General features: G+C 46.3%; 1 protein-coding gene across 5 annotated transcripts in view; it reads right to left on the bottom strand.

Moving 5' to 3' along the window:
• Positions 1–1,021: 1,021 nt before the first annotated feature.
• Positions 1,022–25,077, bottom strand: part of ARHGAP26 (Rho GTPase activating protein 26) — a 484,293-nt gene continuing 460,237 nt past the window's right edge. Inside the window, exons 21-24 of one of the 5 annotated variants that reach the window (XR_002174220.3) lie at positions 22,058–22,333; positions 16,183–16,274; positions 4,890–7,063; positions 1,022–4,497 (exon numbers count right to left, since the gene is read on the bottom strand). Coding sequence is in view for 4 of the 5 variants with exons in the window: in XM_019924623.3 (XP_019780182.1) it covers positions 6,975–7,063; positions 16,183–16,274; positions 22,058–22,333 (457 nt within the window). In the remaining variant the exon portion in view is untranslated. Of the gene's footprint in view, positions 7,064–16,182; positions 16,275–22,057; positions 22,334–25,077 lie in introns of all 5 variants that reach the window. The other 4 variants (XM_019924624.3, XM_019924625.3, XM_019924623.3 and 1 more) reach the window with 4 other exon arrangements.

The raw sequence follows: 25,077 nt of genomic DNA, 5'->3' as shown, positions 1-25,077 counted from the left end.
AAACCGTAAGAGTAGAAGTGATGGGGGAGTGATGGGAGTCTGGCGGAAAGGGCAAGGACATAGATAAGATACAAATCCGTACATACATTTCATTCTCCACACGATGGGCATCAGTTATACATGTGTGCCACTCAGGAGGTCTCACCTAGGTACCCTATGACCCCACACATCTATGAGGCTTCAGATGCTGGGACAATTTTCCAGCACAGGGTGTAAGCTCGGGGAAGGCAGAGGTGCTGTGAATCCGTGCTGTTCATAGGGGTAAACAGCCCTTATTAAGTGGCAAATGAGGACAGTATAAACAGTTCACATGTGACCCACATATTCAAATAGTCATCCCTCAGAACGAGGCACCAGGGGATACTCACTCGCCTTCTGCTTGCCCAGGGCAAGCTTCTGGAGCCAGAAGCCTTGCCCTCCATCCCCAGAGTCCAGGCTCCCCTGCCCTCTCCTTCTGGCTCCTCTGTTCTCACAGCAGAAGCTGGGAGTGAATTGTAAACCTGGGTCCCAGGCTGCAACTCAGGATGTACCTGGAGGGGATATGATGAATGAGACAACTCAATAACATGAGCTGGCCTGGGACAGCATGTTACAAGTGACTGATTTACAACCCTGGGGGACACGCCCAGCTGTGTGGTGGGACTGTCTGTATTTTGGCTCTTTATTCCATCCTGTGTTAATGAAGTTCCAGAAAATGGTTGATTTGATGATCAAACTGAGGGAGAATAAAATATGTATTGTAGGAGATAAAGTCAGAAACATTCATTGGAATGTGACTCTTTGGGGCTTAACTGTTTAACATGCATGACAGCTTCCCCTCAAGTTCACGAGCAGTTGACCTCTCCCTAAAGGAAATCAGAGCTCCCCAGAGCACATCAGAAATCAGCACTGTGGTTGTCACCAGTGACCTCAGGAGCCCAGACTTGTGATCTTTGATCATGGTCTTTGCTTATTTGAAAAAAATATTAAAATATGCATCCTGTCAAAACTTTATCAGAAACTCAAGAAACAAACATACCACCAAATGGAAAAGTCATTTAATTCAAAAATCATACTTCCACTAGTTTCACAGGGATTGTCACATAAACCAACCGAAAGTAAGAAAGCCAAGTTTCAGAGGCCACCCAACAGAAACTGTATTTTCTTTACAGATATGCTTAGTGACACAAAAGCACATTTTTTTTTCTTTTCAAGCCTGAACATGGCAACACTGTTTTATGAATAACAGGGAAAAAGTTCTATTCTAGTCACAAGTTACTTTTTAATTACGAAATAGGATTCTACACACACCAGTCGATATTCAACACTGAATCGAAGTTTAAAACAGTGCATTTATGTTTTTCAAAAAAAAACCTTAAAGTGCCATTTTTAAGTAGTTTATTGATATTACATCACACAGCACTTTATAATACACTCAAAGGCAGCCTAAGTTGTGAATTAAACATGCAAATATTTTCTTCTCCAAAATATGGACAAAATGTCTTTTAGAGTGCTTGTGAACACTAGCCTACTATGAACCCCTAATTGTTTATGAGTTTGATCTTTTTTCAACATGACTCTTAATAAGTTAATAAGGAATAGAGCTATAGATAGTAATCATCTGATAAATACGAACAGAGTTTTCAAATGGCACTTAAGTTACATCTTTGCTCGTTCTGATAATCAATAGCCTCTCTTGGTTCTCTGATTCTCCAACTTCAAATCTTAAAGGCTGTCAAGGCTCAGCAACCGCCAGCTTAGGCGGGTTTTTCTAGAAGACAGTCTGTATCTTTACATATGTAAATGTGAGCTGTACATATACATACACAAACACACACTAATACGTATACACTTAAGAATCATCAGATGAACCTCTTTTCACAGGTTCAAGGTTGACCCTGGCATCTGGATACCCAAGGAAGCTGCGTGTAGGGTCTGTTTGGACAATTTGGTAGAAATGGTAGATGTAGAAATGATTGATGTCAAATGTCTTGGCCTCTCCAGGTAATGCTGACACTTTGTCACTACTCTTGGTTCTCGCTGACTACACTAAATGGAATTTTGATGTAATAGTAATTCCTATACTTACACGTGTCCAGGACTGTGCTAAGCCTTTGCTCTCTAAGGCATTCTGCCTTGAAAACTGTTTTCATCTTGTAGTGTCCTGTAAAACTTCTGTAAAAAAATTAGCTGTGAACTTTTTATGTGATAGATTTCCCCCCCTATTAAGAACTGTATTTATCCCTCTTTTAAAAAATCCAAAGTTCTTCAGGATGGTTTGCCTTTCTCTTTCTGCTCTTAGCCTTACTTTATACCCAATCCTTTTTCTCCTAAGAATACAAGTGCTTCCATTAGGAGATCACATTTTAGCCAGGGCTGGCTCTGAATGACGTCTGAATTCTCTATATGGCCTCTCCCTGTGCTTTGGGAAGCTCTTTAGTTAGACAAGTACTGTAGGTGGTGGAAGGAAACAAGCTAATTATGACTTGGTGGAGTCTGGTCTCAGGCATGCTGTAGGTTTGTGCAAGGTCCATTATTCTATGGCTGTTGTCATCTGGAGGTTACATTTAAAGAAAAGTGGTTCAGCACACCAGCCTGGCTGCCAAACACATCTGAGCATGATAAGATACATTTTTTAAACGCCGACACAGGGTGTGTGAGAGGACACCCAGTTGACTTGAAAGAGATGTGGGGCAGGGCTGTCTAGGTAAATGATTACTGTCAAGTTTGCCAGTCATGACAGATTAACTCCCTAGACAGTATAGCCAGGACATTCCTTTTAAAGTCAGGTAGCTAAGTGGCTGTTTAGTTTCTTCAGGGCTGGCTACCTACTTGGGTAACACGGTTGCTCATAAAACATTCGATGCTAGGGCGAACTGTGAGTGCCATGATGGCCACTGCTGTACCTGGGAGTCCTGGGTCTATAAAAATGGATGGTCCAGACTTGCTTCTTCTGGAAACAGAAGCCAGAGGATGAAAGGTGCCAGTAGACAGTCATGAGTAGTTGATCATGTTATGTTCAGTCGATTATTTCTGTCTCCCCACTCCACAATCACGGATGTTTTTAGAGTCTATACAGTCAAGACAGAGCTTTTGGTGTGACAGGGGTTGCTGTTTTCAAGAGACACAAACTCTGATGGTAGAAGGACTTCCCTGTGAGCTACAGGTATGACACACATAACTGCAGAATCCTGGCAAACAGTGAAATCACCTTGTCACTAGCATGACTCTGTGTTGCTAATGCCGGTTGGCCAATACCTGATTGTTCATTTATTCTCCTTCTCTTTGCCTTTCTATCCAAAAAGCACTCAGCAAGAGGACATGAACTAGAATTATGCTGAAGAAACAAACAAACAAACCCCAGTTTGGTGTGACAGAAGAAAACACACAATGGCTGTAGAAATACTAAAACACTAAGCTAAAAACTGGCTCCAGTCCTAGGATACAAAGGCCAGCAGTGCTATACAGGGTCCATCCCTCTATGTCCAGATTTGAAAACAGAAGAGAATATCATCAGTCTTGAGCAAGTCAGGACTTTACTTGCCTGGGCGGTGGGGGAAGAACGTGAAACTAGTTGTCTTCTCAAGGCATGGCATTCTGTAACTACAGAACTCTGCTGAGTACCTGGAGGAGGTGGGAGAGACTGATCTTGATGCCCCCAAAAGACTCAGGCTATGTCTGCCTACCTGATCCCAGGGCCTTCCAAAAGCAACACGAGGCTCCTGGGAAAGCTCAGGGATTTTGCTCAATAGTATTCCACTCTGATACCCTAATGTGCCCTAAGATTCCCTATTCCAGAAGACAGAGTTAGAGGTGGGGAGCAAACACAGTGGAGGGTAAAACCTATTTTCAGCCTTCAAGTTCCTTCTTCTTTGTCGGCTCATATCCTGAACGGTGTCTCCAGTTCTGTAGATGATGGGAAGGAAGGGAGCCTGGCCAGGGCAAGGAAGCAGAGCAGCCATCTGTCAGGGCCCAGCACGGTCCAGAGAAGCTGGGAAGGGGTCTACCTAAAATTCCCATTGGCAGTAGCTCCATTTCCCCCGGCTTTGGATCAGAGGTGAATGAGGAGGGAGGCACATGCTTCCAAGTGGTCAGGCTGGGGCCAAGTGTCGGCAGGTAAGCTTCAGAGGAACTTCCAAATCCAGGGCCTGGGACTTGCGGCCGTCCCCACGTTAGCTCTAGTCAAGGTTCCAATGGGGCAGGTGGTGATTTCAAATGTCCAATGTGTTAAAAGCATTATGCTGCACTCTTTCTATTTGGAAAGCACAGTGGTAGAGAGTGTGCTTGTCCCTCTAGCCCCTTTGAACAGGTCCCCAAGCTGTTCAAAGTCCGCAGGGAGGAGGTATAGCCTGCTCATATAGCCTGCTCATATGTGCCCTTTCTTCTTGGGTTTTCAATGATAGCTTTCCTGAGTCCCATCTCGGTCTTCTCCAGTCTTAATTCTTGTTCCCTGATTCGGAGGTGGTGCCTCGCTCACTGCTGGGTGAGCTCCTGGGTAATAGCTGTGTCATCCTTGAGCTGACGGAATGAATCACAATGACAAACTCCTATTAACTTTAAAGTCATCTAGAAAGCTATAACAGCACAATCTCCACCCCTCTGTGGAGGTTTTTCTTTGTCTTATTTTGGAGCTATCGGGAATCTGAGATGAATAAACATGTTTAGGGAAAGGGGAAGAAGCAGCATGTCAAGAACGAAAGATCCTAAGAAGCCAGGTTTTCTTGGAACTTAGACACACACATTTGCAAACTAGCTTGGACTCCTTTATAAAGCCTTAGAAGATGTGCGGAAGAGTGAGATACAAGGAGCATGCAATTATCCCGTCTTCTGTCCTGGTACCTTGGGGTATCAAGAAATACACCTGAGAAGAAAAATGAAACAAAACAAAAAAATCTAACCCCTGGCCTCACCTGTTTAAATCCTGAGCTTCATCTTACTACTGGGTAGGAGTTCTCGGAAAAGTTCATTGCCTGAAGATGCTCCTTCCATCTCCAAATCCAAAGCCCAAGAAATGCTCAAAAAACCACATCTGGATAAAGAAGACTGAACACCATTAACGTGTCACGCCCACCAACAAGAGCCAGCAGAGTGTGTGGAAATATCTTCTCCTTCCTCAAGGCCAGAGAAGGGATGATCTTGACTCTCTTCGACCTTGTGTCCCCTCTCTCCCTCGTATACACACCTGTTCAGCAATCAAAGCTTAAATGTGTGAAGCAACTAGCTTATAGAATATCAAATATAAAACTTTGCCATATAGTATTTCAAATCACTCTATTTACACGTTTATCTTTTCAAAAAAAAAAAAGTAAAAGATACAGTAATTCAACACAATTCAAGTTTTTCTTTTCCTCTTTAAAGTTCCCTCAAGAGGAATTCCAGAAGCAGGACACACTCTGGAACAACGCCACCATCCCGAGGGGCTCCTGTCCTGGAGAGCTTGACAGTCCCTCACTTCGGAGTTTGTCTGCCCAGAATCACTCTTGCAAGGACATTCAAGTGTGGAAATACCGGGACTCTCTTCTTTGGAAAGCCAAGTGAATTTGAAATGTCCAGGCCAAACTTCCCCACCCAAGGCAGTCTTCCACATGCCCCAGCCCCTTCTGGACCAGGAAATTCTCTTTCTCAGAAGGTACCCATCCCACCTTCCATGCCCCAACCTTCTGGCGTCCTCCTGAATCACAATGGCTTATGCTATTAGTCTCATGCCTCAATAAGCCTGAGAAACAATTCCCTTTTTCTGAGTGGCAGTGAACATGTATGTCCTTTTAAACTAGAGGCCATGGGGTTAGTCCAGGAATCATGCCTGAAAGCTGCCAGGGCACCAGTGCTGAGCAGCCCAGGGCACTGCCAGGGGGCTAGTCAGTGAAGGGCTACAGGCAGGCGAGGACAGGGGAAGGGACAGGTGAACGGGAGGGAATGAGTCAGTGGGAGGGTATTCCCCTTCGGGAGGCAGCACGTTGCCCTCTAGAAAGCAGACACTAGTTGCATGGAAGAACAGAAATATTAAGCCTGTATGTAATTTAATCTCAAGAGGTTACTAGAGTTTGTTCCAAATATATCCTGGTGCTGCTGAAATTCATCAGAAAGGGAGCAGTTCCCAGCTGCTATTCTATCTGCCCCCAAGTAGACCTTGATCTTCGGCTTCAGGTTGTTGGAAAACCATTCAAAAAACGGCCAAAAAGCAGGGAGAAAAAAATACGTCACGCAAAGAGTGTGTTATTTTTTGGTTTGGTTTTAGAGTAGGTTGGGTTGCCGTGGTTACGAGGCAATGGCAGCCTTCGGTGGCAGAGAAGTTCCTAGCTTGGGATATTATGTTCCTAGCTTGGGAAGGGGGCCATGGGGGCGGTGTGTGTGCTCCCCTGCATGAGAGGACTGGACAGAATTCTGCTGGTGCTGGGACAGTGGCTGCTTGAGAGATGGTGAGAGACTGGATCTTATGTAAACAGCGCCATAACCCTTCTCCATCCTGCATGCAAACAAACAGACCCAGCCGCCTATAGCACGGCAGGTCTCAAGTATTTAGAGGTGGGGTAGAGAGAGTGTCTACTGTAAACAATAGCTGTGGATCCAGACTGGATCTCAGGCCACTGCCCAGCCCTGTCAGAGCCAGCTATACTGCAACCTCCTGGGGACTGCTTACATCTCACTTACTTCCTTTATCAGAAGGTTGGGGTTTGGATGACTACTGAAACAAAATGAGCACCCCACGTAGGGTGCTAAATGAGAGAAATGGCTTTGTAAGCCTTTCTTGTTATCAAAATCAAACGGCCTCCTCCGCTGATTTACTTCTGTTTCTTGCAGTGTCACCGCACGTCAGCTGAGATTATCATGGGGATGGGTGACACCAGAGTTCACAGAAACATTCGTGTTGACAGGTAGCAGCAGAGTCAGTCACCCTGCACTTCTCAGCGGCGAAGAGCAATGGCCCACAACAATGGAATCAGCCGTTGTCATGGACACCATGAAAAGCTCAGCAGTTCTGCCAGGGCCCATGGTTAGAGGAACTCCACGTAGTTCTCGGGGATGAGGCCCGTCTTTCCATTCAGAGTCCCCTCCAACCAGCCAGGCTCCTGAGATGGATGCACTGTACAGGAAGCGGGGAGAGAGTGAAAAGAAATGACGTTACAGATAGGGTAGGAGGTGGATGCATACTGTGTATGTGTGAAGGAAGTTTAGAGATTGGTGCAGTCGCTCGTTAAGTTACATAATTCTCAGATTTGTTTAAACCAGAGTTTCTCAACCCACTGGGGGACCTGGTGAAGGTCATTCTGAACTTTCTCCATAATTAAAAGGGGAAGAGACACAGGCATTCAAAATTCTGCATACAATTTTAGGCGTTTCATGGACTTTCTGAAGTTCCTGGTTTAAACTATAAAGAAGTAACAGACTTCTGCATTTTAGGTTAGAGGTCACAGTTATGATATTCTACCTATATATTTACCTAAGTATCCATCCATCCATCCCTGTACTCATTTACTTACCCAGTGTTGACTATGTACCAGATAAAGTACCTATGGAGGACTGCTAAGAACTAGTCCCTAAAGATATGTAGCTCCTAATCATGCATTGTACTTCCCTCCGAATCCATACCCTCTGCTTCTAATTTCCTTGCAAATTCCCTCTGCAATTTTTTTTTTTTTTTTTTTTTTTGTACTTTATACTCTTCAAATAGCCCTCTGGTGGTTCCAACCATACCCTTCTTTAGTTTTCTTTCCTGTTCTCTGGAGTTTTCCTCCTTCCTATACACAAGTCTGAAAGCTGTCTTCTCCCTCTCTCTATTGCAATTTAAAAAACTTCTACCCTTTTGATTTTTCCACATCCAAAGAATATATACCCAATGTTCTGTGATGTCACAAGCCATCTCCATGGAAACTACTGTGATACTGTAAAAATTATATACAATCCAGCTGAGTCTGCAAAGCAGCCAACAGCAGGAAGGAAGAGAGAAGGAATCCTGGACTTGGAGAGGAGGGCTGTTCATGTTTTTTGAACTGGGAATATACAAATCACTCTTGGGCGAGGCAGGACATTTGTTCTTACTGTTTTAGGAAAACTCCAATCCTCTGAGATTGTTTGGAGAGAATGAATTTTCCTCTATTCCCTTCCTAGGCCAATTAAGTGACTTCCTGAGCTTGTTTTAGAAAAGCATTTCCGCCCACAACACTACTATAAAACTCTAGTTTCAGTTTGTAGGGAAATAAGAAAGAACAGAGACCAAAGGAAGTAAATGGAGAAGCAACAGAAGGACACACACTGAGGCTCATAGAAGATCATGGTCAACCTTGGCTAGATCTTGAAGGCTTCTTTAGGAAAAGACAAGGTCAATCATCTATGAGGTGGCCTCCAACATGTTTCCCTGATTTCATATCTCTAGGCCTCAGGAATAAACCCAAGTAGCGAGGGTACTTCGGATTCATGACACCACACAAGGAGGAGTCTGGGGGACAAGTGCCGTGGAAGAAAGAACACAACACAACTGAAAAGCAACCTGGTCTCTCCGATGACCAAGATCTCCCAGCCTACCGCTAAAATGCTAGCACCCAAACACCCCTGCCTTCTGCCCATCCATCCAGCTCACACTGCCAAGATCACTTCAGTTTCTTCAACCTATCAAGTGATAATAAAACTCTCTCCCCCTCAGTGGGTTCTTGTGAGGGTTCAGGAACCAATATGAAGAAAGCACAGGAAATACTCAGTACAGATGAGTCAGTAGGAGACCCTGTGTCATTTGATCAGCCATTCAGAATGGTCAGCAGGATCCTCCTGGTAAAAACCAAGTAAGGACCTGGTCTCCACAACCACCTAAACTTGGGGAAATCTCAGATGTTCAGAACCCAAACCAAACAAATCAAACTCACTCCCCAAAACAAAAGACCTAGAAAGAAGAAACCAACCAAACACACAAAACGAAAAACAACAAAAAAAGACAAACCCTCCGCCCCCATCTGACAGCAAAGCTCCTAGTTGAGTTGCTGTTCTACCGGATGCACCGAGTCCATCTCTCTCAGACTTTCTCCCTTCCTGGCCAGCTGTTCAAACACAGCTCAGGTGCAGAGGTGGTAATGTCTGTAAACATTAGAAATGGAATTTGCAGAATAAGGGGAGAATCAGAGGGGACAGAGGAGGCCCTCTAAACTAGAGAACAAGAGCTATGTCATGGGGGACGACAAGGGACAGTGCAGCCTTCGGGTCAGATTGCTGACTCAGAGTCAGCAAGTCAGGCTTTAGGAAGGGATGGTACCAGACCAGGTGCAACAGAACCACCTGGATGCTTATTAAAACTGCAGATTCCTAGGCCCCAGCACACATCAGTTACAGCAGAATCTCTAGGAGTGGGGCTCAGGGATCTGCATTTTAACTCATTCACATAAAGTTAAGTTATAACTCTTCTGTGCCAAAATGCCTCTGTAATGAGGGTGATAATAAGAATTAACTAATGGAGGACAGAGGCAGCCCCAGATGCCTCTGGCTTTCTGTTGTCTTTTGTTGCCCTTCCCCACACTTGAAGGCTTAGCTGAAGTCCTACCTCCTCCATAAATATCCTCATGGAACCCCATCTACCTGCTCCCTCCCTTCCCCTGGCTCCTGGAACGCTCATAGTACATTCCACATATTATTCATAGGTCCTTTTTTTTTTTTTTAAAGAAGATGTTGGGGGTAGGAGTTTATTAATTAATTAATTTATTTTTGCTGTGTTGCGTCTTCGTTTCTGTGCGAGGGCTTTCTCTAGTTGCGGCAAGCAGGGGCCACTCTTCATCGAGGTGCGCGGGCCTCTCACTATGGCGGCCTCTCTTGTTGCGGAGCACAGGTTCCAGAGGTGCAGGCTCAGTAGTTGTGGCTCACGGACCTAGTTGCTCCACGCCATGTGGGATCCTCCCAGACCGGGGCTCGAACCCGTGTCCCCTGCACTAGCAGGCAGATTCTCAACCACTGCGCCACCAGGGAAGACCCATAGGTCCTTTTAATGCTGTTCAAATGTGTTAAGCTTTGTTTCCCTAGTTTTTTTTTTTTTTTTTGCGGTACGCGGGCCTCTCACTGTCGTGGCCTCTCCTGTTGTGGAGCACAGGCTCCGGACGCGCAGGCTCAGCAGCCATGGCTCACGGGCCCAGCCGCTCCGCGGCATGTGGGATCCTCCCGGACCGGGGCAGGAACCCGTGTCCCCTGCATTGGCAGGCGGACTCTCAACCGCTGTGCCACCAGGGAAGCCCCCTAACTAGTTTTTTAGTGCATTTAATTTTGTATTCTATCACTCAACATTCTTCACTGACTCCCCTCTGGTGAATTATGATGACAGAAGCGAACACGCTACAAATGATGACCGGGAAACAGCCGTGGACTCAGAGAGTTAAATATTTATTGACTCACTCGGACCTAAGGATCCTAGCTTGTATTATTATCATCCTTATTTTACAGATGAGAAAATTAAGGCTCAGAGAGGTAAATTAATTTATTCAGGCTCCCAACGGTAGACCCAGAATTTGAATCCAGCTTGCTTGGTCTCAGAGACCAAGCCCTTTTCCACTACATTATGCCTCTATCCAACCAGAGAATGGGATCCTTGAGGGTAAGAATGATGATGCTCATGGGGAGCACATACTGAGCAGTGGGCCCTTTGCTAAGTGCTTCCTCTGCATCCCCTCTTTCCATCTTCAGAAGGACTATGGAGTTGGTTCTATTATCCTCATCTTACTGATGAGAAACTGAGGCTCAGAGAAGTGAAGCATCTTGCCCCAAATTACACAGCTGGTAGACGATGGAGGTGGATCTGGACTCAGGACAGCTGACCCTAGGGTCTGTGGTCTTAAGCACTACCACTTTGGCCTAGCCTAAGGCTCTGGACATCGAGGATGCTCATCGTAAGTACTTGTTGGGTTGAATCGCACCAATGTCCAACCTTCTGAATTGCACCAGTGTCCCATGTGCTATATAAACACACAAGGTGTTGCAGTGAGCTGCCTGGGCAGCTCTCCAGCCCAGCAGGCATATAATAAATATAAGCTGCTGCTGACACGGGCGTGCTTCCTGCCAACTACTCTCTCTCAGCTCAATCCATATACACTCCATACACCCCTGCACAGGCAACTCATGCTCTCCCCGCTCCTTCGCTCACGGTGCACAAGGAACAAGTGTGTGACTGAGATCTCTAACGGCGGGCTGCCCCACAGGGAAGTAGCACTGGCTGGAACAGGTGCAGACCCCCGTGTAGTTGAACGCATGGGCTCATTTAACAAACGTTCATTCAGCACCTACCACGAGCCACACACTGTGCTAGGTCCCTGCACATAGGATAGAACAAGCAGAGGAGATTGTGCTCTTGGGGAGGGACCATCTACAGTAAGTAAGCACGTAATTGTAGGTAGTGATGAGGGGAAGGAAAGAGACTGGGATACGGAAGTGGGTGGGTGGCCAAGAGTTCGAAAAGCTAAAACCCAAATCATCCAGGAGCCAGCCGGGCAGTGGGTAGTGCAAGTGTAAAGGCCCCAAGATGGGGAGAAGCTTGTTGTGATTTCAGAACAGTGGTGTGTAAGTTTTTCTTAAAAAGCCGGCTCGTCAATGTGTAACTACTCAACTCTGCCACTGTCTTGCTATAGATAATATGTAAACACAAAGGCGTGAGTGGCTGTGTTCCAGTGAAGCTCTGTTTACAAAAGCAGGCAGCGGGCTGGATTTCACTGGCCGGTCATGGTTTGCCAGCCTTATTCGAGAACATAAAGAAGGCCTGGGAGGCTGCTCTGTATCAAGGGAGGGTGAGAGGGGGCCACACGGCAGGGGCGGGACCTGCAGGTCCTTGTCAATAATTCTAAGAACAACAGGAGGCAAGATAACATGATGTGACTTCCATTTCTCAAAGATCAATCTGGCTGCTGTGTAGAGCCTGGGTTATGGGGTAAGAGTGGACGCAGCAAGACCAGTGAAGCAGCTGGTGGAAATGCCCGGGGGAGACATGGAGAGGCTGGGGAGGCTGAAAGACTCCGCCGAGGAACTCTCTGGGAACCCCGCTGCCTGAGATATCCTTTATCAGCAAAGGAAACCCAGGGCAGCCCTGCTGTGCACTCACACTGCACCTGGTACCCCAGCAATGAAGGATCCAGCCCATGTCAGTTCTTGATAAAAGTATCCCAAGAACCCAATTTTAGTGAACGCCATGTGAATATTCCCGGTATCACTAATCATGTTGCTTCTAGATGACTAATGTTCCTGAGAACGTGAGTTATTTTTCTTTCCAGTTACTGTATGAGGTGCTCTTGGTGAAATGGCCAGTTTCCTAGTATACTGGCAAGGGCTGACACTGGAGTTATTTCTGAGTATTGCACAGCCATTGCCCACTGCACAAAGTCCAAGAGCTGACGGAGCAGCCTCTCCAGATTCACAGCGGGCCCCTGGAATCCAGAGGCTTGGAGATTAATCATTACGAACAACAGACTTTCCCCTCAAGGTGCCCCTCCCTCTTCCTCCTCCTCCTTTCTGCTTCTTGATCCTGAAAAAAGACAAGACACACACACACACACACACTCACTCACTCACTCACTCACTCACTCACTCACTCACTCTAACTCTGTCATTAGGAAACTTTCTTCTGATTGGTCTGATGATTTAATCTGACAGCTACAGAGCATCCAACTTATATCGTCCTTACCTGGAATCTTCAGCAACAAATTACCGAGAGAGAACAAGGAAAAAGATCTCTCTAACACGTGAATAGTGCTTTCTCCCTTTAATGCCCGATTACTCCTAAAGAGGTGAAGGGATGGGGAAAGTAGGGTCGAGGTAGTATTTTCTAAAACTTGGACATCATAAAATATTACCAGCCAACCAGTCTGAAATCTGGATGGACATTTTGTCAGATCCTTCTTCGACTGCAGCTCAGTCAACACTGTGAGGTGTTGTCTTTGGGGCTTAATTTGGCCTTTTGCTCTTCAGGGAATTGGAAAAGGTCACTGGCATTGCTAGTTAAAAAGAAACTAGTGTCAATGAACGCTGCCCCTGGAGACCATGGGAAGGCGGGGTAAGGCCTCTGACTCTCTCCTGCTCTCATCTGTCCTTGTAGGATTTATGACAATTACTGAGTGGAGGGGCGGGAGTAGTAACAGAACCTGCTGGGAAGGAAAGGACTTGGCAGTTAAAAATCAAGTGTCTTTTAATTTCTTTTTTTGGTTAGCTACTTAAACCACTTCAAAAAAGGAGACTTAAGAACTGAAGAAGGTGGGAATGCCAAATGGTGCAACCCCTCTAGAAATCAGTTGGGCAGTTTCTCCAACAGTTAAACCTAGAGTTACCATATGACCCAGCAAGCCCATGCCTTGGTGTATCACCAAGAGAACGGAAAGCCTACGTCCCCACAAAAACTTGTATGCATGTGTCTATAGCAGCATTACTTATAACAGCCAAAAAGTGGAAACAATCAATATGTCCATCAATCAATGAATGGATAGACAAAACGTGGTATATCCATCCAATGGAATATTACTCATCAATAAAAAGGAATGAGGTTCTGAGGCTTACTACAGCACGGATGACACTGGATATAGTGCAAAGCAAAAGAAGTCAGTTACAAAGACCATGTACTGTATAATTCCACTCACATGAAACATCCAGAGCAGGCAAATTTACAGTGACAGAAAGCAGACTAGTGGTTGCCTAGGTGGCATGGAGTAGGGTTGGGGTAAATGGGGCATGACTGCTAAAGGGAACAGGGTTTCTTTGGGGGTGAGGAAGATACTGTGGAATTAGATAGTGATGATGGTTGCACAACTTGAAATGTACTAAAACCCACTGAACTGTACATTTTAAGTGGGCAACTTGTATGGTATGTGGTTACCTCAATAAAGCTCTTTAAAAAACGGAAGAAGGCTGTGCTCAGGAAGAGGAGTCCCAAACAAGCCACACACACACACACACACACACACACACACACACACACACACACACACACACACAGACCTTCTGAGAGCTTAAACCAACTCTTCCCCCGGGATCGGGGGTCCTTTGTGTTGTCAGAGTGAAGAGCTGATAGGAACACGGCAGTCCCTTGCCCATGGGAGTAGTGGACTGTGGTTTAGAGGACAGACCTTTAAGCTCTGGACTCGCCTGTAGATGTAGGCATCTCTCAAATATTGCTCACTGGTAGGCAGAAGACCCTCCCCTGTCGACAGCATAGGACACAGAGCCTGTGCATGCAGCCACTCTGATTCGTCTGCCGTGAGAACTGTGTCATGTTATGGCTGGGCAGTGACTCTCCCACATGGGCCTGTTCAGGGGACACTCTCCAAGGACATGGTCTTGGACAGCCTTCAGGGGACCCACTCCTACAGGTGTGCCAGGACCTAAAAGCTCTAGCTGCTGACAGGAGAGGCAGTTGGGCTGGCTGTTTGTACGCTTTGATTTTTAAAGGACCCAAAAGAAAGTCAGTGGAACAAAGGTTTAAGGACAGTGCTTTAGAGGCTCTGAGAACCCTAAGTGAGGATGCAGGCCCAGAAGGCCACACGCAGTTGTAGGCTCATCCCCAGCCCTGCTGGCTCAGAAAGTCGAGGTCTGCCGAGTGGGACCTGGGAATCCCCCAGGTGCTCTGTGACCTCTTTCCTGTTCTGTCTACCCATATGCCTGATTACTCTCTCTGCCATGCTGAATGCAGGGGCTGGCCACACAGGTGGGCAGTCCCTTTGCATACGGATGCAGTCAAGGCTGTTCCCCAGGAGCCCATCTCTGCTCTGGCTGGGACCTCAGGGCCCTTACAAATAACCAGGACCCAGGGTGTCTAGGTGCAGTACCTACTGCCCAGCTGGGCTGTAGCAGCTAAAAAGGAAAAACTGTCACTGTGAACGATCAGAGCATCAGGGTCTTTTTCTGACATGGACGTAACGAAATGATGGTCATCATCGTAACAATAACAACACACTGAAAGCTTAATATGTGTTGAGTACTATTTTAAACGTGTGATGCACACTACCTCAATAATCTCTCAAAACTGTCTGGTATCTTTCTATGACAGAGGAGAGGACTGAGGCACAGAGAGGTTAAGTCACTGCTTGAGGTCACACAGAATCAAGTGGTCAAGCCAGGGCCTGCGCTACGGTGGCCTGAATCTAGAGTTCAGGCTCTCCGGTGCTACATGGGAGCCTTGGCTGCCCTGCATTTCTGGGTCTCAGGCGGGTGGTAGGAGACACCGTCCCGACCTGGGTGGGACCGCGCAGCCGTGATGGGAAAGGAACACTGGGTAGTGTGCACTCACCCCTGCCAGGGAACCCTGCCCCACCCCACCTGAGGTCAAGAAGGGGGGGCCCAGAAAATGTCCAGTTCCTGAAACCAGACAGCTGGTTTTTGCTTCCTCCTTTGAGCAAAACAAACAGACCCTTTCACCCAGGGATCCAGAAGGATTAACCCCAAAGGAGAACTACATCTGGAGGAAATCTCAACTGTAACAGAAACTTGGGCCTTTCCCCAGAATCCTGATATTTCTTGTAGGCAGATAATAAGTTATGACAAATTATAACAACAATTCCATCAAATTGCATTTTGAAAAATATTCCTTTTTTTTTTTTTTTTTTTTAGGGAGGAAAACAAACAAATGATGCATGAAGCAAGTCCCAGGCTCACGGGGCAAGTGCTCCGAATCCACTTTCCCATCAGGATGCCTGTGCACCAGCTGGTGCCTGGCAGGGCTGGTTCCACTGTGGGGTCATCCACCCGCTCCCGGCAGCTGGGGGAGGACGAGCAGGAATGCAGCGCAGCTTATCTGCCCGGAGCTCACCCAATGCCCCACCGTCTCAGAAACAGGCCTCTCCTGCCGTGGACAGTGAATCCCACCGAACCCAAGGCTGGGCACAGACCCTGCGGCTTTAGCCTCCTCCCTGAGCTTCTGACCACTCGCAGGATCCCCGTTCTCCACTCCTTCGTCTCCTCCCTCCGTCCAGCCCCCAGATGCTCAAAGCCTGTGCAGGTATCATCCCATTTCATGCCCACAACACCTCGATGACACTGGCTCTGTCACAGTGAGGAGGTGATTCCACGCGTCCTCTTTTTTTTTTTTTTTTTCACTCGTCCTCTTTTGATAGTGGCCCCTAAAGCTCTGCTGCTGCTCTGTTATTTTGGGAAAAGACACCCCACCCCACCCCATGCTCCTTTTTAGTCTTACCTGTTCTGTTGAGATTTTCCTTAGGTAGAAAGGAACTTTGACAACGCCAGTGATTTATTTGAGAAACTCACCATTATCGAAGACCGTCCCTGCCGTGAATGAGAGCTCTGAGTCGTGTTCCGCTTTGCAGGCATATAAGGCTTTTGCCTTCCGGAACGGTGTGCTGGGGGAAAGCAGTTTATTTAGCATTTTTTAAAAACCCTCTGAAAGATATTTAATCTCTCTTCCTCCCCCTTCCCTGCAAGCCACCGAGCCTTCTCTCACGGGAAGAGCCTGACAAGGCAGTCAGATGGCAAAACACGAGGTGGAAAAGTTGCAAAGGTCACCAGAGCAGAAACGAGAAATATGCAGAGGACAGCCATAAGCCTGGAAAAACCACACTTCTCGTGGGCTCACCTTGTGCCAAGTTTAAACCTGACTTGTAGGAGCTGAACGGTGGGAGGGCAGGCTGGACCCCATTTCTGGAGCAGGACTAGCTAGGGGGGTCAGTGGAGGCAGGAAAGAACCCCTAACTCTAGAGAACACTCACAGCAGACCCTGCTGAAAGCGGCCAATGCTCGGTGAGTCAAAAGGAGAAATTCTAGCAAAGCCAGGTTTCAGCTCCAGGCCCCGGGCTGACGTTGGCTCTCCCACATGTTACTTATTTCTCATTGGGCTGGTGGAGCAGGTTTCCAGAGCTGCAACTCCCGGAACCCCAGGGTAGGGCAGGGAGCAGACAAGGTGTGGGTGTGAGCGGTTACACACGTGTGCGTATGAGCATACGTGTGCACTCATGTGGGGAGGAAGAAGGGAGAGGGGGCATGATGCAATTTTCTTGTGCCTTTCTCATCCCAGGAGTGCTGACAGCCACACTCACTGCGAATCAGAATCACTTTAAAAAACGCAGATGTCTGGGTTCTACCCTGACTTGCAGATATCAGTATTTTTATAAAGCTCTCCAAGTGACTCTCATGAGCAACCAGGGCTGAGAACCATCCTTCCAGAGCAGGGGCTGGCAAACTCCTTCTGTAAAGGGCCAGACAGTAAATATTTTAGGCTTCATGGGCCGTATGGTCTCTGTTGCATTTACTCAACTCTGCATTGTAGCACGAAAGCAGCCACAGGCAACATGTAAATGAATGAGTGTGGCTGCGTTCCACCAAAACTTTACTTACAAAACACGGGGGGCAGGCCGGATTTGACCTAACGGCTGCAGATTGCTAACCCACATTCTAGAGTGCAAGTCGCAAGTACTGGTAAATCAATTTTTGCTTTGATATCCAACCAGTCCCAAATGAGCTATGGACTTCTCAAGGGTCACAAGAAAAATGACATTTAGCAGTCAAAAGTTGGCTCTTTATTTGCTGAAAGCAATCTCTCTCTCCCTCAAAGCCAGCACATTTAGGGGCTCTAGGGCGGAGTAACAAAAGAGGAAGTAGGTCCTCTGGGTTAGACAATTATTCAAGGGATATATATTATTTGCTTTCTCTTTATTTGGCTAATGGAGAGCCTCAACGACCCAGGGACGCTAAACCTTCATGGCGCATTTATTTCTAGTGGCTGAATGAGTTTTAGCTGAGCCATGGTTGGTCTCAGGTAAATCCAGAAAGGGTCAGAAGAGGCAGGGCACTTCGGATCCTTATGGAACTGATGCTCTTGGAGTCACCAAGTCCAGCTTCCCTCTGGGAAAGAGAAGCCATGGATGTTTGGAAACCTATACCAGGGCCAGAAACCTAAAACTTTTAGCCTTGGTTCCATGAAAATTGAAGGAAAGATGACTTAAAGGGTCTGTTGTACAGATAAATGGTTATCCAGAATTTGTTGCCAGGGTACGGTTTACTGGTGTTCTCGCTGGTCTTCTAGTAGCCAGGAAATGATAACTGGGTGGGAGAAAACTGGGAAAGTGGGAGAACACGAAGTGGGTTCGCTGGTAGTGAAGGGAAAAAGAGTCTTTAGGACATAACAGCTCCAACTAGAAACCAGCTCCTCCTGTGTACTTATCATTAATGTCACAATCAAGTTCAGGACAAGGGGCACATTCTGTGATCTAACTAAACCAAGTCTGTGTGTTGGCCAGCAAGGGCCAAACAGCCAATGCGCCGCTAAAATTTTGTTTTTGTTTTTGGAGGGAGTAGGGAACAGAGAGGAGGAGTCATCTGGCTGTGAAACGCGTTAAAACAGCCAAAACTCCGTACGGACAGGCAAGTGGAGCCTGTGATGACATGGAAGGTGGAAGGAGAATTCAGTAGCCATGAGCCAGGGTCACTGTCCCTTGAGGATGGGGAGAGGGCACAGGGACCAGGGACGGGGAGATAAAAGGTGAGGTGAAAATCATCTGAGGCAAGCCTCCTCTGGCTGGATTTTCACAGAGGTTACTTATTAACCTCCTCAAATAAAGGGAATGGGACAAAACAGGGACAAGCCAGGGAAACCAACTGGGGTATCTGGCAGGAAGTAAGCAGAGGGAATGGCTCAAGTGCCCAAGATTATCATTCAGGAGGAGTAATTTTCCACTAATATCCGGTTTTAGGAATTTAATAATGATAACATTCAATAAAACAGTACATTAAAAATGAAAACAAAGGTCAGGAAAGAGCTTTTTTTTTTCCTTGCTTTTCTCTCAAATTGAGAGGTGACAGACAGTCTACAAGAAGGTCTTTTCCTCCGAGACTTCCTCCTGCCCCCTTGGGATGTGCACAGGACTGGGAGGGATGATAGAGGGGTGCTTAAAAAGGAGCTATTCCTGTTCCCCAGGACTAGGGTTGCCAAATAAGATACAAGGCATCTAGTTAAATTTGAACTTCAGATCAATGAGGAATACTATTTTAGTATGAGTATGTCCCAAATATTGCATGGGACATACTTATACTTAAAAAAAAATCATTTGCTGTTTACAATTCAAATGTAACTGGGTATTCTGTATTTTCATTTCATTTGCGAAATCTGGCAGCCCTACTCAGGGGAAAGTCTTCTCTTTGTAAAAGTTTGTCAGCCCGAGTCCTCCATCCCATGCCATACTCTCTCCCTATCAAAAGCCCTGAGCGGTTTGTGTTAGGTAGGGTTTCTACCAAAACAGATCCTGCTGGCACAGAGCTTTTGTTTGTAGGCTTTGGCTCTGATTAAAGAAATAAAAAAAAAATCCCCCCTAAGCATCTTTGGTTCTTGGGCTCCCTAGCTCCCTATTCTCTGCAAAGCATCTCCACACTGCACACAGAGAGCCTGAGGCGCCCGTGACTCTTCTGTGACAGCGCCCTTCAGACCTCAGCAGGGCCTTCAAGGGCATGAGCAAGCTTGGAACCTTCTGCTTGTTCATTGTTAATTTTCGCCTGTGAGCATGGCACAGGGCCAGGAAAAGCACTCAGAGGAGTTTCCCTCAATTGCCCTTGCAAATCCTGCAGAATGACAACCCACTCTGCACTGCACAGGGAGCTGGGCTCAGCTAGACTGGCAGCGTGCGACAGCTTGATCATTTAGGCATAATTTCCAGGAGCCCCTGTGTGAATCCAAGTTATGAGTTCGGGGCTGGGAGCTTTTCTAGGGGAACAAGTGAAAGGAAAGGGAACTGCTCCTCCAGAGTCCCCTTTCTCTGCTGTGCTGTGAAAGGCATCTCCATTCCTGAGCTTGAACTAACAATGCTTTGGAGAGGGGAGACCAAGCCACTTCCAGAGGAGATGTTATACAGAAGTTCATGGGCCCATTAATCAGGTCTAACTAAGTTTTTATTTTTAAAAGCTCTGCCCAGGGAAGGAAATCTGAAGCTTCAGGATCTGGAAGCGGATTTGGGGGAACGGTTCGTTGGACCTGAATAATGGGTGTATGCCCCCACCTCTTGGCTGTATACTGCAACAGCAATCGGGGATTTTTGCCCTCTCTGTGGGCTAGCTCCCCAGCTGTGTCCCCATCCGTGCTCAGCTTGGCACACATGGTCAGCTCAGTGATAGCCAACTGCAAGCCCTACTCTGCCTTGCCTATTTCAAAAAGGCAGCTTCCTACAGGGCTGTGGAACAGCATCAACCAAATGGTGCCATTGTAAGGACGGCCAGAGTGAACAGTACTGTGTAACCATGAACCCAAACACACGGGGTGAGCAGATTCTATTGCCACTGTCCACTGCCAATCTGGAAATATCAATACTCTGGGAAAGGTGCAGCTCAAGAAGTAAAACCTGGAAATATCCTGGAAGATGGGAGTGGGGAGGTGGAGATACTGGAGAGGCAATAGGGCCCCAAAGCTTAGAGATATAAAAAAAGTGAATACCATCCAAGCAGAGTGCACTTCAGTTTTTTTAGCTGAATGATTCTACTGTCCTGAGTCCCCCAACCCATTCTGTCCAAGGGCCAATATTCTGAAGATTTTATTTCCTTTTGAACGAATTGAAGGGGCCACATTTTGGCTCTGGTTCAGGTCTCATGGGGCAATCAATGATCTAACCAGAATAGCCCGAACCATATCTGGCGTCCTAGAAAGTTAACATCTCCCAAAGTGCCTAGAATATACCTAAGAAATACTTAGGAAATAACTTGAGTGTCAGAAAAAGTATAATCTGAATTTTTACCTTATTCCCAGGGTGAGGATAAAACAATATAGTGAAAAGCTATCTTTTCCATCTTCAAGGGAAAAGCTAGACAGAAAACCTAGAGGAGCAGGTCAGGCTCTGGGGCCGGGAAACATGGGAACTTAAATTTGGGGCCACCCATGTGTTTGGAGGAAAGAATGCTGGTTGAGGGCAAGAAGTCCTGAATTCTGGATTGGATCTCATGAGTCGTGTGACCATGCACAAGTCACTTCTCTGTGCCTTAGTTTTGTTTCTCTGTAATAGGGTTCAGGCCATTTCTTCTCATTCTCACACGAAGATAGAATGAAATGATAGATATGGAAGTGCCTGGAGGAGAATTAAGTTTATATATATATACATATATATATATATATTTATATATGTGTATATATATATATATATATATACACACACACACACATATACACACACATATCTACATATGTGTGTGTGTGTGTGTATATATTTATGTATGTATAAATAGCATGGGGTTTCTTTTTTTAAAAGTGAGACTCAGCTTTATAAATTATTTAAGACCCTATGCTGGGCCCACCCCTTAGGAAAAAAACAGCTATGAGAAAAGATGGATGAAAAATTACTGCCAAGGCCCAAAATACTTATGATGCTTCAACTGGGCTCTGCGTTTTGGTTGTCTGAAAGCAGAGATTAAGTTCGAGAGACACACATGCTCAGGACCTACATAGCAGAGGGATTCTTTTTCCTGGATTTAAACAGCTTCTTTTCTCCAAAAAACTCAAATGTAAAGAATTAAGTGTCATCAAAGCAGGGAAAAACTATAGCTTGGCCCCTGGGGGGAGGAACTAGGTCAACCCTCAGAATGAGGTGTCGCCTGTTCCAGTGAGAGCTAAGGGTTCACAACACGTGGAGACAGATGTAGGCTGCGAGCACCAAGCATTCCTGGGACTACATGGGAGGTGAGGAGGCAGCCACGAACAACTTAAAGAGAAACTGCTTCATATCCCAAGCCTTTACTCTGTGTTATATTCATCTCTCTCCCAACTGGTCTGGGTCTCATCAACTAGGTGTCAGTACACAAGGCTGAAAGCCCAACCCCACAGATAAATGTTGCCTGATGCTATCTGATAAAAATGAGGGAAGAAAAGGCCGGTACGTGTCTCAGCACTGCTCCCTTTGATATTATCTTATGCTAAAGCACAGAGAGCCCCATGGTTCAGAGAGTGATCCAAACAGGAGCCCATTCAAGAGGCACTCTCTCCCCAAACTCTAGGCATCACAGATAAATTCAGTAACCAGAGGAAGGGCTCAGAAGGGTGTGGAAAATGCCATGCTGGTTCATGCAAATAGTCCCTCCCAGCTTTGGTCTCTGAGGCTGGAATCCCTGCTCAGCTTTGGATAAGCAGGAACGGATTGGTCATCATCTGTGACTTTACCTGGAGTCTTCACGAACCGCTTCTTCTGGCCTGTCAAAAAGCAAGTGCAGGTTTGGATGGCAGGGAACAAAGTTGACGAGGAGGCTGAACACTGCATGAAGAGAGGACCAAGCCAATGAGAGAACAACAGCAGCAACAGAAAAGCAAACAAACCCTGCAACAGACCTGATGGGGGATGAGTCGCTGGACGTGGATGAGGTGGGCATAGGGCTGGATGGCGCCGAAAACATGGGCCAAGATGGCGAGAGGGGTGAAGTTGGGCTTGGATTCGGGGGGCTGCAAGACATAACCACCAGAAAACTCGTCAGCACACAGGGAAACCACACGGGAGCACAGGAGGTTCAGGGGAGGCCAAATGACAGGGAGCTGGAGACCGGAGGAGCACTGAAACTGTCCTCAGTGCCAAGTCACATCTCTCCAGACCAAACTCCGTGTCTTCCAAGTAATGCCCGCTCTGGAACTCCTCGGAGTGTTAACATGTCTCTTCGCCCTGCAGAACAACTGCTTCCTAGGTGGCAGGAGCTTCCTCAGTTGGGTCCATTGTGCCTTTGGCCATGGATGAAAAAGGCCCTGAACCCACGTCCATGGGTTCCCACACCCACATCCTATCACCGACCTCCATCTGGGGCAGGGCTAGCTCATAACCAGCCTTCAGCTTCCACCGTGTGAGTGTTTTTAAAGTCGTGCCTCAGCAAAAATGACCATTCTTCTGGGCCACACAGGCCATTCCGCCAGGAAACAATTTCCTGTTTACATTTTTAACGAAACGGGCCGTGTGCCATTGGAGACCCGGAGAAGGACTGCGTTAGAAAAGTGATAGCGGATGGAGGACAGGGCTGGACACACACCTCTCAGGAGAGGGCATACAGCTATGCGCAGGGCCTAGTTGTCCCTCTGAGGTTTGCTCTCCAGGCTTATTCTTTCTTTTTTCATGGATTTTGGGCATTTTGACGCTCAAAGAAAAAGTCTCAGATGGAAGGCAATGAAAAAATGAGGAACTGAAAGCTTAAATTTGTCATTTTGTTTTATTTTTTGATGGGTGGCTGATCAAAAGTTTGGAGAGGACAGGTTGAAATTACTCACTAAAATATGGTTTGTGGATTTTAACTAGTCACGCTAGCCCTTTGACTTATTTCCACAAATTACACAAATAAACATCTTAGTAACTCTGTAAAATTGCATTAAGCCACACATAGTGCAAACAAACATCAATGACTGAGAAAACAGCCCGGAAACCACCCAGCCACAACACCACCTGCAGCCCTGAGCCCCAGCCGGTGGCTGGGTTATGTGGCCCAAGCACTGTACAGAGGTGAAAATGACAGCAATCCGGTTCCAGGGGAACAGACTTTCTAAACATACTGGGATTTAGCAAGAACACATAAATGTCCTGCTGAATGAGACATCTTCAATTCAGAGGAGAGACTCAATAATGGCCTTAATTATCTACAGCTATAAGATAAATTCCTATGGAAATATACAGTAAAAACCCATTGTGTGAGTTCATCAGATAACCTCGGACTCACTGAAAGAAACATTTATTAAATGTCACTATATGCATTATATTTCTAGAATACAAATTTCATGAGCAGGGATTTTTGTTTACTTTGTTTACTGCTGTATCTCCAATGCCTAAAACAGTGCCCAGTAGGATTTCAATAAATAGAGTAAATTAATGAATCTCATTTAACCCAGCCATCTAGTCAAGAGGCACTATTATAATTCCCATTTCATAGATGTGGGAACTTGGGCCAATTTGAGGCTTGCTAGAAGATATCCAGGCTGTAAGCGTCAGGGCCGAGGTTCAGACCCCAGTGCCCTGGCTCCAAGCCCAGGGCTGTTGCCACCACAGTGTACCACCTCTGGGGTAGCAGGACTTGCTCTGATCCTCTAGGCTGTACCAAGCTTCTTTACAGACCCCGCCAGAGCACTAGAAACCTTAACCACTGATTTATGAGTTTCCTTTAGATGCCTACCACATTTGCAGGGGAAAACGGGAATGCAGCAACAGACAGGCCCAGCAAGACTCGACACATTGTAAATTCCAACAAAATCCCCAATTCTGCCTCCAGTCTTGTGTGTGGTAGATTCCTATAGCAGATGGAATTCATATAACAGAAGAGACAGAATTCAAAGAGTATGGCTTTTTTCTCTTTGCCTCAATTATTCCAGCAATAACTACTTATTGAACACATTGTGTGATCAAGACAGTAAGTGGTATACAGCTCAGCATTTACCAAGGTCCCCGACTTGATGAGCTTACAGTGTATTTGACAAGATGGGACAGATTAAAACACAACTGTAATATAAGACAGTAAGTAAGCTTCATCAGCTAAGGGATCAGTTACCCTATGATTAGTTTAATGCCTGCTCCCACACTTGATTCTGTCTTGGGTCCCGGAAGGAAGTGCTGCCTTATTTCTACTGGGCAGTCAGTCCTCGGTTAATCCACAACTGCAGCTGGTAAGAAGGGCCTCGCTTTCTGTCCCCTCCCTACAACTGCCCCCCCTAGATGGTGACCCAGTGGGCAAGGCCTGGCTATTCCAACTGCAGCCCAGCCTGGGAACCCAAATTCTGACCAGGGACAATCTGGAGGTTTATAAGAGCAGCCCAGGCCCAGAGGCCTGAACTAATCTGTTCCTTTGGTCAGTGGCCAACACAGGACAATTAAAAAGTCCTTAAGACCTTTTTTTTTTTTTTTGAGTTTTCTTTTTAGTGGCTTTTCTAAGTAGGAAACACCTCCAGCTTCCTACCTCAAGTGTACCAAGAATCATGCCTTTGGCTAAAGGCATAGTTGGAAACATATTCTATGAACACAATGTGGGTTCTGAATGTTTTTTCACATCCCTGGATATCTAAGTGGTTCTTGGCCACTTAGCACATGGCTGAAATTATCTGGGGGTGCGCTTGGAATGCAGGACGTTCATAACGATTATAAGAAGATACTCTTCAATCTCCAGGTCCATTGCCATAGTATTAACTGTGAATTTTAAGAACTAATAGAATTTCACTTGTTTGCT

The sequence above is a fragment of the Tursiops truncatus genome, chromosome 3 (assembly GCF_011762595.2).
Source record: "Tursiops truncatus isolate mTurTru1 chromosome 3, mTurTru1.mat.Y, whole genome shotgun sequence".
Classification (NCBI taxonomy): domain Eukaryota; kingdom Metazoa; phylum Chordata; class Mammalia; order Artiodactyla; family Delphinidae; genus Tursiops; species Tursiops truncatus.
The sequence above is the reverse complement of the archived record's forward strand: the minus strand, read 5'-3'. Positions and strand labels throughout refer to the sequence as shown.